The following is an 18,302-nucleotide window of genomic DNA, read 5'->3' as shown; positions in this document are numbered from 1 at the left end:
GTAAAATAGGGTCCTTATTATAATAATTGTACTTAAAAATTCCAAGAATCAGAATTTGAATTAATTATTTTTTTGAAGGAAAATTACGGGGTGGGATGGGAAAGGGTGAGCATAGTTGGTGACCTGTCTGTATATTATAAACAATAATTATCATTCGATAACCCACGAGTCGCGAATATCGGAAAAAATATTACAGTACGGATTACCCCTTTGGCGCAGCAACGACGGGTCGACGGCGTCGGCGACGACGAATTAATTTGTTTTGACTGCTATCATCCCGAGCGACCCTTCGCGCGCGCATCCATTAGTGATGGGTTTATCGGACGGCCGATTTGTTATATTAGATATATATGCGTACGGACAGCGAGAGTTGTATAATAATAATAATATAATATATGCCAGCGAATAAGTGCATAATATGCCGCAGCAGGCGGCCATGACGGGGACGGACGTGCACGTCCGAAACTCGAAATATCGAGTTTCGCGCGCGTAATTAAATTCGATGCTTTTACGGATTTACAAAATTAAAACTAATTGGTATAATCAAAACTTTACTGCGCGTGTGTACGCACAATGTCATCGCTTCGTGTACATAATCATACGATATTTTAACCGTAACCGGGCGGCCGAAAAATACATTATAATTTATAACAATATTTTATTATAATGTGTTGTGTAGGTATCTATAACACACAATATCATAACTCCGCGCGCGACAATGGCGAGTATCGTGTATCACGGTTATTGCTATTATTATCGTCATCATTAATAATACCGTTTTATGCGTTGCCGATCGCGGACATTTCGAATGACGAGACGTTAATAATATTAATAAGGACAATATATGTATATACATTACTATATTTTTTTACTGCAACTTCAGTTATAAACGCAATATATTATTCTGTTATAATATTATATTATGTCCGTGGAAAAGTTAAAAAACATAAATTAATATTAATAACGAATTCCGTAACTGCTGTATATGTGTATAATACGACTGACAAAAAAAAAAAAACTCGAGATCGCAGCCTATCGTTATTTGTAGTGTGACGCGTGAAATATTGTTCGGCGACTCGTTAAAAAGGCGCTCATTAGCATTCAGCGAGAGTGTTGTGCGTTACATTTTATTAACATCGGCCCTTTCGTGCCAATTTCCCGACGAAAAAGGGTATTTAATGGGGTCGGGCGTATTAAAAAGCAAAAATGCATAGTATACATATATTTATATATATATATATATATATTATAATAATATGCACTCATATACTCACTACAATATAATAATATACTATAAACACTATTCTTGCACGTGATCGAATTAATATGCTTATACTCTTGTACGGGTTATTGAAAAAATATTAATTTATTGCGTTTAGCGCATAAACGATTGGTTCCTATGCCACGAAATCATTAAGCCCTAACCGTTTACATATATTGTAGTTATCCAGGTGCTGAAAAATGACCTAAATTCCTAAATCAATGTATAACCTCTGATGCTTAAACTAAAGGTACGCCAATACAAATTTAATTATATCTTTAAATCGACAATATAATATAATCTATAATATTTTTTATTTTTTTAATAATTAAGAACATTCTAATTATGCGGCTAATACCAATCATAAGTATAAACAGTATTTAAATTATAGACAACTTTTTTTATTAGATGTGTTAAAGCAAATATCATCGCAGACATAATTTAAAAATATTATTATACTAAACTAATATTATTCCCATTCGTTTTCAAAATAATTAAATAAGTGATTTAGTGTATTGATAATTTTTGTAAATAAACCCAAAAAGTGAAGGTTTAGGTCGGCGAAGCTCTAGCCCCCACTCCCTGGATCGGTCAGTGATTGCTTATACGTGTTTATTTATATTATTTAGCTGATTCTATTCGTCTAAACACCATATACATAATATTATATTCCTACCATACACACCCGCGCGTGATGTGATATCGGTCGTATCGTCATCGAATTAACAACGCGTCGTTCGATTTAAAATCGTTCGTTTCAGCCTCGGATTACTAATCCAATCCCGGGCGCGCAGTAAAACGCCGCCGTCAGCTCGGTTTTATTATTAATTAGCCGAAACAGCCTGTGGGACTATATATATCCTATTTCGTCCTGTCCACCACGTACCTATCTGTATACAATATGTGTATATATATATATATATATATATATATATAATGATATGTATATGATATCGCACATAACCAGCGCTCGACGTTGAAATATGATCGGCCGGACCCTATATATATATATATATTATATATAATATTATACTGCAGCGAATGATGATGCACACACCAGGATAACGTCATTATCCTGCGCCAGGATACACACACATACACACACACACACACACACTACTCGCGTTGGTTATATTTATGTATATATATATATACCATATAGGCCCATATTTAAGTGTACTGCACACACGAACATTGGCCGTAGCCGTATATATGTATAAAAGATTGCGCGCGCGTGTGTGAGAGTACAACGCGTCCGTCAAATATAACTATAATATATACACGAGACACTCCACGAATATTAAACAAGTAGATATATATATGTATATGTATATAGGGCACGGAGTACGTACACATGACGCGTATATACGACGTACCATGTTATATGGTCGCGCACATTAATATATTATAACCTTCGACAGCGGTCTGTATAATATTTACGCGCGCAAAGGCCGCCGCCGCCGCCGCATTAAACCTATAATATAATATTATTATATTATTATATTATGTATATATTATGCACGACGCGTATGTGTCGCTAGACGACGTTATAACCGTTTTGGTCGTTAATATACACGCGCGCCGTCCGAACGTATATATGACTAATAAAATATTATAAGAGAAACGGACACCTATATAATATAACATAACATTGTTATGTATATATTACGTATGTACAATGTGACGAGTTCGGTGTGTATAATATATATATATACATATGTATGTATTGGTTTTAACGACCGCCGTCGACGACGACATACAGAGGTATACATCACAATGTACAACGTAATGGCGTTGTTAATATTGTAATGTCGTCGCGGTGATGATTTTGAAATTCGAAATTACTCAACGGCGTTCTCGCGGGATCCGATCGAATACGAAGAACATATTATTTAACTTGGCGGACTCAAGTCCAATCAATTGATAGTACGAAATTGGTCATTTTGTTGACAAAAATATTTTACTCTCCTTCAATTGTTCTTTAAATAAAAAAAAAAAAAAAAACCCAAAAGTAATAAAATCTACCTTATTCGTATTAATGTAAAACAAAATTATTAAAAAACAATCATAAATAGGAGTCGATTGTACTTCGTCATGTAGTGCTAAATTTTAATTCAATAATAAAAATCATTCTATACCATACAAACGGTTCTTAGCGAAGACGGTATAGCTTTCTGGTAACTATAAGCAGGTTAGCAATCCATTATTTCAATAATATTAATAAATAGTCGTATAATAAATTAATAACAATATTTTGACAAATATTCATACTTTTTTTTATCCATAGATTAAAAAAATATACTAAGAGTTTTCTACAATAAGCCTCCATCAAAGCATTTTATTTACTAAAAAGTGTCTTCAGAACAAATAAACATTTAAAATAATTATTATATAATCATTCTATATTTGTTTTAATTATATCACACGACACACAGTACCCTCCGTATAGGGACTGTTAGAAAATAGAAATAAAAACAATATTCACTTGAAACTTATTTTATTGTATTTGTTTAAATTTTTTTTTTGTACAATAATACATTTTGACATAAATATACATTATAATAGATAAATACACATAATTTGCACATAATACAAGTAGGCACATTAGTACTCATGTATTCGATCTATACACATAGTTTTTATTAGTTCACAATATTGTCAAAACTATACGATAGGTTTGCTTCAACCGTTATTTACAATGAACATATTTTTGGTCAATAAACATAAGTTTTGTGTGGACGAAGGTGGGGAAAGTTGACGACAACGACGTTTATAAAATTATTATTTTTACACCAGGGTTTTAGTTATTAGCATAATATGATTTTTAATATTGTCAAAAATCGATGAATTTAATTTCAAACTCTTTCGTTTTGTCGTTGGTCGATTTCAAATTGAACATATTAATAAGATCGTTTACTTTGCCAGATCTTTGGGATCGACCGCGTAACGACGATTTACCGTTAATTAACTTTGGTGACGACGCTTTCTAAAAAAACAAAAAAATATATTCATGCATACATAATACACCTATAACAATGTGATGACTAAATGAAATATTACATTCAGTGACTATTTAATGTTTAGAGATACCGATCGAAGCAAGAAACCTGTAAGAGACGTTATTATATTCCTGTTCAACTCATTACATTATATAAAGATTAAAGACGTTGATAAATGCACTTTTTTAGACGTTTATTTTGTCCATGCTAACAATTCAAAAATATGCGTTTGATAGAAAATAGCATTTTCCGTTTACTGGTCGTCTGTGGTTAAATTGACAGTTTTCAAGGCTTCGCAGAGCGGGATATTTGTACAGCTTTTCACTGGCTCGTCTTCCTTAAATTTATCTTCCTTAATCGATGTAGATTCGATTTTGGAACTATCGGTTAACGGCTGAGAATATAAATCAAACAAAACGTCAGTAAATTTATAGATTTCTCGAGAAGAATGTGGTAAATACAAATAATGAAAAAATTTTAAGATTTTACATCGTGAATCATCAACCATTCTCACTCTAATTTTTCTATACTTATTCATATTATTCAAATATTGGTTATTAAAATATATAAGTACACCTAAAAACCATTTTCTAAACAATTTGATTTTCAAACCATTCAATCTATTTTTTTTTTGAAAATATTTATATATCTACATCGTACACACACCTCACCACATCTACCTACACCGAACAATTAATTTCTTAATTGTTCCAAAATTATCTTAAATATATTATAATAGATTTTTAAGATATTGAAACTACGATTATTTGAAATTGTTATTAATGATTAATATTATTTTTATTAATTTAAATATTTTAAAATTTAGTTTCTAGGAAACTTCCATACTTTTTAAAACCAGAATTTGAATAAAATATGTGTTATTAAAAAATTAACGTAAGTGAACTTAGTTAATGAATTATTTTGTATGTTATGTGTTGATTCCAAATGTTAAAACAACATTAGTATTCAACTGGTCAATGGTGAAATGGATATAATTATAAATCATGTTTATTGCATCATTATTAATATAATATAATATAGATAGGTACTGCTACTTAGTGGTAAAAGTGTAATCCTTATGATCTACCCCTGTGAATCCGTATAGTAAATAATCCTAATGAATAATTGTTTTGAATGTCTAATTTGTTTTCACCTCGTTGTTTACATTAGTTGTTAGCAAAAAAAGTATATTAATGTAATATAAAAATACGTCATAAGGTACGAGATCAAAATACTGATAACGATCTGTAGCTAAATAGCCTATCTAAGACGCCGTGTAAACGTAGTTTTTTTTATTGAAATTGCTCTAATATTATAATATTATAAAATAATACGTCTTGTATATTATTATAAGATACCAAGAAATATTTTCGATGGATGTAGTAATACTAAATGTAAAAATAATACATTGGAAACATATTTGCGATAGCCTAAATATACCTAACTCGTGTCTTATTTACCAGTGAAAATATATATTTGTGTTTAATATTAAAAATATGATAGAATTTCGTAATTTTTTAATTGTATACAATTTTATTTTAAAAACCGTAATATATATCCCACTCTGCGAATTAGTGTTACTTTATTTTAAAAATGTTTCATTGATATAATTTTAGGCAATTGCATTATATTTTATACAAGACATAATAACAAATCAAAGGATCAAAAATAACTAAGTTTTTACTAAAAAATATAAATATTATTTATTACATAATACATATTTTCGAACGTACCTATAAAATATAAATTAAATTTTTAAATACTTGATAATAGTAAAATATTGTATTGGAAAAAATGAAAAACTCGCCAAATATAAGGAACGATATTTTCCAAAACCAGCGTTATATAACAACCTTGTTATCTCATAATCATAATATTATAGTCTTCCAAATAATTGATTCAACTATTGGTTTCATGAACTGCACAGCGCAATAATGTTGTTTAGAGCATGATTCCGGGACTAACACTCAGCACTATCTTATATTTATTGAAGTTTATTGAAATTTTAAATACAATAATATTATATTCAAATTTTTTTAGTCAAAATATATGTTGCTTATTACCACCAGTGCCGGACCTGTTCACCAGACAACCGGCATAGGTATATAGGACTTAATAATGCACTAACTCACTTCTTCAATCGTGTTGAACTCGTCGACAAGACGTTTGACAATCCCAGGATCGGGCTGAATCGTTTCGGTATGCGCTTCCGTACCGTTCGACTTCCAGTTGTCGATGAAAAGTTCTAACTTCAGCGGCTTCCTAACCACTAGATCATTGTCGTTCTTAATCGTGATCGTTTCGTCAAACGTTACGTATCGTTTGCACGCGTTCGCCATACAGCACCCGCCGCTGTCTTGAAGTAGTTTGGCAGATGTGGCCTGGGCCGGCATATCGTTTCGGACAAAAATGCGCCGTTTCAGTATGCCTTTGCTCTGTGGATTTTGTATATGGATAAAATTCGTTTTCCTAATAACACTTTTATTGTAATCGCGCTACTGCACGTCTCTACGAATACCTAGCGCGATAGGTCCGTTTTTTTAGTCGGTCGGTAATGTGTAATAATAATTAATATTTGGATAATATTTATGACTTTCACATATTTACATATAGGTACTTTTACTCATCTTTTAACTACGCACATTGAAGAATGAATTAGAAATGCATTTAGTATAAGGTATAACGTGGGAAGAATTAAATTAAATTTAAAATAATTTGGCGTAAGTTTTGTTTTTTAAAGACAATTTTTTTATAAATATTTTGTTTCATACTTTAGTTGCATATTTTATAACATGAGTACGTAACATTAAGTCATTTTTCTTGAATTTAATACATTAAAGAACATTTATAATTTTTTTTTATAATATTGTAGAAGATTGTTTGAGTGTTATTATAAATCTAGCGAACGCATGCTCACAATATTTTATTTATTAAGCAACTTCAATTAATTTATTGAAATTTTAAAATCTATATATTAGTATTTATTGAATGTATGACGAACAGTTTGACGAATTTTATAATGTTTATTTTAAGGCTTATTTTGATATTTTTTTTTTTGGAATATTATTTGCATAATTTTTTTTTCAGTTGTTTAAGATCATCTTAAAGCTTTAGCTTTGTAACGCTTGAATAATATTTGTATTGTATCAAACGCATTGTTATTCGTATATTATTTTTATTAGTACCTATATTATTATACTCACTGTCATGATGTTTTTGTTATCTCGATTGGTATCCACCATTGTGTTGACAAACACTTTGCTATACAACTCCGTACCACACGCCTCATCACCGAGTACTGTGTTGAAACGCACGAATCATTACGTACTCATCGAATTGTATAAAGGTCTAAAAAAAAAACAAAATTCAGAATGTATAATAAAATGCTCGTCGAAAAGTAAATGAAAAAATATATAACGTTTTCTTATACATATTCAAAATAAACCTATGGGTGCTTGTAGGTAACATTTTAGAAAAGTGATCAAACTAAAAAAAAAAAATCATTCTATAAACTAAATAAATATGTTATTTCAACATATAAAAATGTAACCCTGCTATTATTATATAAGTACATATATTATTAATATTATAATATTATTATTATATTATATTGTATTATTTCTTTATTTTAATTATAAATACATTTTGACAAGTAGGTATAGTAAAAATTAAAATAATAGAACCAATAAAATCAAAATTAAGGTTTCATTTCAAATTTAATAATATTTACATATCAATATGTCATCAATATCTTGATTGAAACAATGTTTATACAAGTTCACGGCCAACATTCATATTAATTTTCCTAGAAGTGGCAGGAGGGACTCAGTCCTGCTTCCTCTCCGATGGACATTCACGAAAAAAGCCGTTTCGTTCGTGCACAATATTCTAACTGTTAGAACAGATATGATGATATCATAATATACCTGACATATACTATTTACACAACTGTTAAATTTAATATTTCATAACGTTTGCAGGGCAGTTAGATTTTCGAATCGCGCGCATTGCACATTATTATGATTTATTGTTGTCACACCAGCGACGTCTGCAGTGTTCTCGTATACAAAGGAACCCAAAATAAACATTTTGACTTAAAAGGATTTATATTATTGTGACCATCTCACGAGAGCTGATGATGGAGAAAACCAATATTATTCTAGTCTTCGACAATGATTGCATATTATAGCAGTATTTCGTGTTTCCTTTGCTGTCGGAAGTTTATTATGTAAAGGTATAATAATATGCAATACGCGTATACGTTTCTTCTTTTGGTTCTTTTCGCTGACAACTGACAAGCGCTTTTAAGATTTTTTTTTAGTTTAGTCATGCCTGTTGGTGATTAATGACTTCTATTGCGTCGGTATAATGTATTGAACAAGCCGTTAAACGCACTAATCAACAGAACGTGCTTTAGTGGTAATTATGTAGATATTTCATTCTTACTTCGTAATAAGTAATAACATATATAATAAAATATTAAATATACAATATTATAATATGTATATTATTGTTATGGAAGTATCTATAATATGTATTTTTTTTCAAACTGTTGTTCAGTTGGTCTAAGACATTGTATAATTATTATTATTTTTTTTTTTTTAATTAACAAAACCAATTGTTTTGAGAAATGCTGTAAATATATATTATTAAAATAGCTTTAGATAGTGAACGGAGTGATGAATGTAATGGAATTATAATGATATGCGACTTCTTTTTAAATGTTTATTAAAATCATTTTTGCTTGTAGAAAAAAAATTAAAAATCATCTACCCCCATAAAAATTTAATATAACTAATTGAAGACTTGGAGACCCAATTAGTCGTATTTGGCGAGTAAAACGTAAGACATTTCCAGTATTTTTCAAAAGAATCTAAAAAAACTAAATTAAGTCATTAACTTTTTTTTAAAATATTGTTATAGTATTATTAAAATTATTGTTTAGCAATTATGGTTATCAAACGATTTATCATTGAACTAAAATTAAACACTTCCATTACTGTGACCTATAATAAATAATAAAGCACATTCGACACCTATTATACAGAAGAACGGTTAGTGGTTAATTATTCGACCGATTTTTATTTACTCTAACATTAATTGTATTATTATTATACTTTATTCGGACAGATGCCCAGCTACGGTACAATAAACAAAGGCTTTACATGTTATTCAATCACAGCGATACCATAATAATAATCTGACAAACTTACAGCAGTGATAAGTGATGTCAAATTTGTCTGGATTTCGTTAATATACAATTTAAAATTAAATTAATTTCCAGCAACAGCCGTATAGTTATTGTCTAAAAATAATCTGTTTCGTTCTAACATTTTATATTAGATGTATTATGAATATTGTCAGATGATATAAATACATAGTATACAAGTGATATTGATGATGTATTTGAACAAAATATTTTTTTTAAGTTTTTTATTTTTGGTTTATTTAACCTTCTAACCACTTAACGTACGCTTTTTGTTTAGCCAGATTTTGAATTAAAACTAAAAGAACAATAGTTAGTTGGTAAGTTTAGTATGTTGTATCTTCTACATTAGACAATCGCGTCGTACTTGGACACAGCAATGACATTATAGTGTTATACATACGATAAAATACAAATATCTAAAGCTGGTGGATGCGTTTTCGTGGAAATCGTTACGCTATCGCGGCGCTTCAAGCGATTTTTTGAAAACATATATCACGTGCGATCGGAAATACCTAATCGAGGGGCGCACACTAAGATTATTTATTTTTCCACAACCCCTTTGAAAGATTTTCCTCTTTTTGTTCATATAATATACATATAATACAATGGCGCATAAACATATACACTGCACTTAATTCAATATATTTTATCCGTTACTCGTTATAATATGTACCTATATACATAATATTATATATTATGTATCGATAAAATACTGTTCGGTAAGATTAAACGGCAAAACTGTATTACTGTATATATTATGCGCGTTCGTTGTAGCGATCGAACCGTGAAAACGACATGCGCGCCGAAAAATGCGTTTGAGTTGTTTACGGCGAACACGCACGCGGCGGCCAATAAAACTTATGCTGTGTGTACGTCCGCGGTGAGTCCCGAGAGCAGTAAATATTTGCAGTGTCAAACGCAGGGAGGTAATCCAATTTCTGTTATACTGTTGTTTACGATTGACTAATTTTTGTGTGTTTTGTATGGAAAACGGTTTTCTGAGGGAAAATAAATAAAAATAGGAAACGAGAGTCGCGTGCGCTTTATTTCGCTTATTCCCATCGGTGGCGCGCGAATTCTATTTTTTTTCTGTTTACCAATAATAAACATCGGTATAGGATATTATAATACACATGTAAACATATTATGTATGTATATATATATATATATATATTATATTTATATATAATGTTGTACTGCACCAATTATGTATATTATACAATCGGTCGTCTCAAACATTTTCCGGAACTCTTTGATAACGTACATTACTGTTGACTTATCTCTTATAGGTTTGGATGTTTGTTTGTGCTCTTCTTTTTTTTATAAACAAAATCTTTTTCTCTGAACTCTTTTTTTTTTCAAGTACCTAAAACATTTGTACTATTTACTGTTGTCGGTATAGTCGTCAGGTTCTGTTCATATCATAATATACGTAGATGGATTTTGAAAAATAACCAAAATATTTTCTCAGTGAAGTTTCTACAAGTGGAAATAATTAAAAAAAATTGATAGTGTACTATTACGTAAAAGTATTGTTTTTCAAAACTTAAAATCAAAATCATCGGATTTCGGCATTGCTGTGTATTGATACAAAAACCGTTCAGATAAATGTTAGTCTCCTCTTACATTCGAAAAACGTTAAACATTCTATGTACGTAATGTATATGTGCGCGCTTTTTTCGGTCTTTGCAATATCATTTTTATATTTCCTAATATTAATCGTCTGTACGTAACGCACTCAGTGTAATGGTCGGTAATAAAAATTCGATTTTTATAATATTCTTTATACATCGAGTTTCGCGCGGGAATCGAATACGTCGTGAACGCGGAATGATATTTTATGGCTTACTCACGATACTCGTCGTAAAACCATATACGCACTATATAGTTTTGTATATAATATTTTGTGTAAGAGTTTGGCAATAACAACGTGCGTGTAATGACCTCAAGTGTTCGGCGACCAATATAATACAAATAAAATATACAGGGTGATTCACCAAGACTGCCATTTCAATTTTTTATCTTTAATAATACAATTATTCAAATATACTTAAAGTCAAAAGCATTATTTTTTCAAAAGTAAACGCTTATTTTATTTTAAATTACTCATTAAATATTTTTTTACTTATTATAAAGTATTGATAGTATAATATTATTAATATTATAATTACTATGATTTTTGAATAATCAAAGCCTCTATTATTTTAAAATATACTACACTTATGTACGTAATGGGCGATAATTAATAAAATACCCGTTCGAATTTAGATTTAGACAATTAGGTACATCGTATTTCTCAAAAAATTATCTGCTGAATAACTTGAAGCGAAAAAAGGGGCTTCTTATTTAAAAAACGGGAGTTACTCAATAATGAATGGTCACTCATCATTAAATAATGCAAAAAATATCAAATGTTCGAAAATATGTTCTAAAGAAAAAACTTAAATGAAGGGTTATTGGCATACACCCTGTACATATGTGTATCATGCACCTATCGCTATTCGAGATCATCAATGCGCTTTTCGATATATATTATAGCTATGTCATATAATTCGCGTGTATGGTATAAACTTTTCGATACTGACTGCAGGGACCGTTTGGGCGGAAAAAGCAACAAAAAAAAAAAAAAAACGCTGTGGCGTATAACGACCAATAAAAAATATGTAGTCGGAGTTGATAACCACCGTCGCGCGCATACATATATGCGTGCGAGTGAGTACGTATATAGTCCGCGGTGGTGTCGCGCGAGGAGGAAAACGACTACGACGAAAGACCGAAACGAAACACTTATAATATATATAATAATAATAATAATAATATATCGTACATTTACAAACGTTAAAAAGCTTTATTATATATTTTTGACGGATATATAAGGTCTGAATAAAGGAGATCGTAAATCTCCGGTCAGAAGGCAGCGGCGGCGGTGGCGGTCGACTCCCCGCCGACGACGAGCAGGCGAAAATATAAAAATCCGGTCGTATTTAATAGCTGCGTACATATAATAATATAATAACATAATAACGCGTAAAAACCGATCGTTATACGACTATAGACATTATCCACATAACGTCGAGGGCACCTATATAATAATATGATATATAATACACCTATATAATATAGGCTGCAGCCATATCATATTGTACGATATTATTATATATACACACGTCCCGACAATGGGACATTAGTACTAAAATCGGAAACCGTTTTAATGCGCTCGCAGCACACAATGTGCATTAGCCGTCGTCGTCGTCGTCCGGCAGTAAAAAAAATAAAAAAAAAATAAATTAGACAATGTCGTCGTCGCGTTAAATACCAGTAAAATGGCGAAGGGACTTTTATATTATATTATATTATATACATACGACGCGTTACCTATACCCGTGTATTATATTCGGGGAGATCCGACGCAGGCGACAATGTACAGTCAAAACGGTCGCGCGCGTGTTTGTTAATGATGTTGTATAATATAAGTAGGTAATAATAATATGTACGTATAACGCGTTAAGTAGCGTGTACCTACTACTGCGGTATAGTCGGCAATCTCCGACACGAAAGAATCGAAACGGACGTCGTCTCGAGAAGTTTATCGCCGTTTTGTAACTTACGTGCCTATTATATGCTGCACCGTAAATAATACTATAATAAGGTTAGGGATTTATTGTCCGCGTGATATACCGTGTGTGTGAGCGGTACCGTTCTCGATAGTAAAAAAAAATATAATATATATATTATGTAATATCGTAATGCGTACACCGTTTTATACAACGGAGATTAAATTTTTAATAGTGAACGCTCGTTGTTATAATAACCAAAAGTATGATTTTTTTTTGTTGGAAATATCATTATTTTAAAAGTCGTTTTACTAAATGCATATTTAAAAGGAATAAGTATATTTTTTAATGACAACGTGTATTTTAATTTTTAATTTTGTTTTTGAAATTTGTTTGTACGAGATTAGTCTAAATGAGATCTAGTGCATATATCCGATTGATCAGAGACTTAATCAAAAAACCGTCCATAAAAGAGTTCCTGGCTGGAATTTTACAAAGGCCAATGAGCTATATTTAATTGAATTAGAAAAAGACAAGAACAACGTTTTCAACTTGAAATTAAAACATTCGATTTGTGAAAGTGATAAAATACGCACATGGAGTCATGAACTATAGCACATACTACGCAGATAGGTTGTAAAATTTTTCAACTGCAGCAAAATGACTTGAAGAACTTGCTGGATGTCTAATTCCTAAGTGATCTTATTACTTGTTTTATTGTCCCCACTTAGATATAAATGATATGATACCTAGGTGTATACAGCTGTATATTATATTTTTATAAATAAAAAAATATATAAATATATATAAATCGAATTACAAAACCAATAGTTTGAAATTAATTGTAATTAATTAGTATTTTAAATGAGTTGAATAGAGTGATACCTCGTAGAATATTGGTTCAATAGATTATTCTCATAAGTATCAACATGACAAATGAATATTCAATAAAAAAAAGTCATTAAAATAAGTAAATAATAAAAAAAAAAAATAATGATGAAAATAGTAAAAAATATAACTTTTTCAAAATTGTCATTCAAATTTTGTATAAGAAAAAAAACAGTTTCAAAAATGTTAATACTTATAAAGATAATGTGCGTGTATACCATTAAAAAGATTCACTCTAGATATACCTGTTTTAATATTTGAGAGTTTTTTTGATCATCGATCGCTTCTCCGTCACAATTTTTTACTCCATCATCTTCCTCTATATGTACTGCATTGTCGGTGATCTGTGATCTAGCGATTATAATATTATTATACGTCGGCACGTACACATATTTTATTGTATCATTATTGTCTTAGTGCGTGCCTAAGATGTAGACGAACGTCCGCACGAAAATACGCGTAGAGGCAAGTGCACTCACGTCATTGTCGCGCGTAAATCGGGCGCGACTGCGGAGCTACATAATACATATTCAGACGTCTCTCGGACTGGCGATACTTCATTGTAATAATGTGATGTCGTTGACAAAGATTGTGTTTCAATAGGAATACCCGAACAAATGGCCTCGCTTAAAAAAATGTCCACTTTAAGTTGATAGATATAATAAGGTACCTATAATATAAAATAATAAGCAGATATACCAGGTGATTCATTTAACATGGAATAATCAATATATTAAAAACTAATTAGTTTTTGAAAAATATTATATTTTTAAGTTTTTACTTTTTCAAATGACAGTATGAGTATTAGAGTCTGAACGGGGTGATGAATGTAATTTTAATTTTTAGATGTTGAAACAAAATTTGATTTGGCTTGTTTGAATTTATAGAAATCAAAATTCAGATAAATTGATGTTTTAGATAACATTTTAATGGTACATCGAAGTAAGTAATCTGAAAAATATTTTGTTTTAGAATAAGGAATAACAATGTTTTTTTAAGAAAATAATACTTTTATACTACTTAGAATATTTAAATATAATATTTATTATTTGTATAAAGGTTAATAGTTTTTGAAATAACGAGTGTTCTTTGCAAAAAGAATCATCCGGTATTTATACATCATATTATTATATTATGAAGGTAATAATCCATGTCGAAACACTTGCGTATATTATATTAACATATTATATTACTACTATTATATTATATAGGTGCGTGCTGCGTGCATACAAAGTGATTTTCATAAGACTCATAGTTGATTTTCTCAGTTAATTTTGAAAATTAATTTTCTACAGATTTACTATATATTATGTTATAATTAGGGCCCGGATTATGTACTAACCAAAAAAATATGCACTTTGCATTGAAATCCGGGCCCTAGACTTATAATTTATAAAAAGTGATTTAATTGTTAGATATTTTATATTTTGTAAATGAATACTTGTGAGTCTGCAAATTACAATAATATGTTTCACCGATCCTTGCATGGCAGACAACAATTTGACACACTCGTGTAGCATAACCTTCACCAAAACCCTCCCACAAGGTAGTATTACTCGAGTTATTGTAATATAGTTAGAAACTGGTTGTTAGCACCCTATTTTATCAGAAAAAATAAAAAAAAGCAAAACCAGACGAAAACGTTATTTATAAATCATAGGCATCCGACATGGACGTCACAGAACAATATATTATCATCATATGGATCCGTCGAAAAAAAATATCGAAAATTTACTGCAGTAACGCCATCAACACGTGCGGGACCTGATGAAAGGCGCTTCGGGTCATGTTCGATATTCACTTGAATAATATTGTAACCGTAGCAGACGTCTATCATAATAATTAACGCCGAGGATATAAAATAACTTCATAAACAATTACACTCTCAGCTGAAGATAAATTGTATATAAACTGCATTGACACATAATATAATGTATTCACCTACCTATAACAATTTATTTTTAAATATTCTTGTTAGAAAATTTAAAAATTGGTCATTATATTTCGCTTTTTTTTATTCACATTTTTTTTCTAAATCATTAGTTAAATTATTATAAAAATTGTGATTTCAAATGTCAACACGCATGTTTTTATGATTTAATAATCTGAATTAAAAATACATTTTTTAAATAGCTTATAATGTAAATATAATATCAATATTTTAAATAATTAAAATTTAAAATAGTTTTTTTTATTAACAAGCATTATTTAAAATATAAAAAAAAACAATATAGATCATAGGTTTTAATAAAACCATTGGTTATATTCAAAGTTAAAAATAGTTCATAATTAACAATCATTGTATACCAAGGTTCACCGATAAACATAAGGATAGTGCTTTGTTTCCAAAGTAGGACACACACTATAATACCTAAATACAATGTACCATAAATAATGTAGTAAAATACATAAATTACAAACTTTCTAAATATAATGAATTTTTTTTAATAATGTATACCTGCTGCTTATTTACATATTTGATCTATATATTTCAATATCCAATTCTATGTTTATCCCGAATTTAATGTAACCATTGAATACGCGAAAGGGTTTTCATTACTGATTATACAATTATTATTATTTCTACGCAATGCGAATCTAAAATGAAATTTATGAAACATTCATTGGAACAAAAGTAATCGTAAAGTACGTATAATATGATATTTTAATATACGAACATACAACATTGCCTAATTTTCATTACGAATAAAAACCGTTGAGTTAGCACATACCTTTACGTCGATATTATATAGGTACGATATGCGAATATATTATGGTAATATTATTGTACTTACCTAAAAAATTGAATTCTAGTCCTCAAGAATATTATAAAAATATAATAATTTAAAAAACGTAGATTTTAATCCATATTTTTCAATATGATTAATTTGATGACATCGCTCTGCGGCCGACCGACTTTTGACTTATTATACGCGATTGTTGGTGCGATGCAAACCTCTCGGAATATCTTGTGTGCGCGTCTTCATAATAATTTAGCGTACGTAAGAAACATCATAACTTATCAGCGAACAATGAATTAAATTACGTTAACATTTTTTCAAATAGTTGTACTACAATCGTGATGCTGGCCATCTACTACAGCTATGCGAACCTCTGCGTATCGCGGAGATGGACGAACACGGCCTGTTATGTATTCTAAAACTCGCGCGCGTTTTGACTCGTTAGATGGTCGAACGAACTCTGTGGCTCGTGTTCATCTACAAGAGGACCGTCGAGACGTAGGCAGCCGAAAAAAATAACGTCAAGAGAAAAACAAAAAAAAAAAAAACTGTGTCGACGTGATGTCAACAAATTATTAATATGTATAGTACGTAATATATTATAATATATTTAATACGTATGTGTACACAGAAAACGACAGACCAAAATTCGGCCGCAACGGAAACATTAAGTGGAGTGGACACGAATGCTTGCAGTGCACGTCACAGTGTTCTCCATATATATATATATATTACCATAAGAATAATATAACATCTAATACACAATACGTATAGTGGTCCACTGACAACTTCGGAGTAATTGGCTTGCATAATATTATAATGTTTAGCGTTTGCTGCTGTGTTGAATACACAGGCGTTTTTTTCGCATATTTTAAGTCATTATAATGGCGTACCTTTACACAAGACGATTCGCCAAGCACGCTCTCCCCATACTTTCATTTAAAATAATGAATCCATTAAACATCTGATTTTTGAAATGTATCTACTTAAAATAGTATCTTAACATACTATGAAAATGATAGTCTTTCCCGTAGAGACAAACGGGTCAAAATCGTGGACTAGGTATTCATTTTTCTCACAGTAAAAAAAAAATAGAATCTTTTGAAATTATATCTTACAATAAAAGAACCGATTTACCGTTTATATTACATTTTTCAATTGTTTTTCTAACTGTCCATATCATAAAAACAAAAATACACACGATAGTCTTTTGATAGAAACATTAATAAAAGAATGGATTTCTATTTAATAAAAATATATATTATGTTTATAGACGATTGTAATTAAATTGATCTAAGTGCTTTAAAATATGATTAATTTATAACTAGAAAAGTCTCAAAACTGATCACACGTATCTCTTGACATTCCATCTGGTTAAGGTTCGAACTCATCTTAAAAAAAATATTAATCTATCAAATTGCAGTATTAATATAAAATTAGATTATTTCCGCATAATATTTTGACGCGTCAAGAGACTATTTTAAAAGATTATTGGTACATATAAATATATTACAAAAATTCGATTAACTTTAATAATAATTACAGTGTTTTTTTAATATCTCATATTGTTCTAGTACAACTATATTTTCATGCATATTAAACAGAATTCACCTCGTATGATCGCTTATTACATTGCATGCGAATACGGTA

At 30.1% G+C, this 18,302-nt stretch overlaps 1 protein-coding gene across 5 annotated transcripts; it reads right to left on the bottom strand.

Annotated features, from left to right (window-relative positions):
- Positions 1 to 3,741: 3,741 nt before the first annotated feature.
- On the bottom strand, positions 3,742 to 17,313 carry LOC132922864 (uncharacterized). Of its 5 annotated transcripts, none has more exons than XM_060986583.1 (7): positions 16,707 to 17,313; positions 14,693 to 14,862; positions 14,391 to 14,581; positions 14,157 to 14,262; positions 7,464 to 7,608; positions 6,393 to 6,695; positions 3,742 to 4,247 (listed from the first exon to the last, which is right to left on the bottom strand). In XM_060986583.1, the coding sequence occupies exons 5-7, from the start codon at positions 7,500 to 7,502 to the stop codon at positions 4,095 to 4,097; spliced, it is 495 nt and encodes a 164-aa protein (XP_060842566.1). In that variant the 5' UTR covers positions 7,503 to 7,608; positions 14,157 to 14,262; positions 14,391 to 14,581; positions 14,693 to 14,862; positions 16,707 to 17,313; the 3' UTR covers positions 3,742 to 4,094. The 5 variants fall into 5 exon arrangements, 4 of the variants coding, with proteins under 4 accessions (XP_060842566.1, XP_060842565.1, XP_060842567.1 ...); XR_009661068.1 differs by adding an exon at positions 4,322 to 4,654 and having other exon boundaries at positions 4,141 to 4,247; positions 14,157 to 14,581; positions 16,707 to 17,310; XM_060986585.1 differs by having other exon boundaries at positions 4,116 to 4,654; positions 14,157 to 14,581; positions 16,707 to 17,310.
- Between the last annotated feature and the right edge of the window lie 989 nt (positions 17,314 to 18,302).

The sequence above is a fragment of the Rhopalosiphum padi genome, chromosome 2 (assembly GCF_020882245.1).
Source record: "Rhopalosiphum padi isolate XX-2018 chromosome 2, ASM2088224v1, whole genome shotgun sequence".
NCBI classification, from domain to species: domain Eukaryota; kingdom Metazoa; phylum Arthropoda; class Insecta; order Hemiptera; family Aphididae; genus Rhopalosiphum; species Rhopalosiphum padi.
Note: the sequence above shows the minus strand (reverse complement) of the source record. Positions and strands in the feature narration are given on the sequence as shown.

What these genes read in the sequence shown, in the direction of transcription:
- LOC132922864 (XM_060986583.1), bottom strand. Translation starts at nt 7,502, where the DNA reads ATGGTGGATACCAATCGAGATAACAAAAACATCATGACA. An exon ending in ATAACAAAAACATCATGACA is followed by an intron (nt 6,696 to 7,463) that starts GTGAGTATAATA and finishes CAAAATCCACAG; the next exon opens with AGCAAAGGCATACTGAAACG. An exon ending in AGTTCAACACGATTGAAGAA is followed by an intron (nt 4,248 to 6,392) that starts GTGAGTTAGTGC and finishes TTGTTTTTTTAG; the next exon opens with AAAGCGTCGTCACCAAAGTT.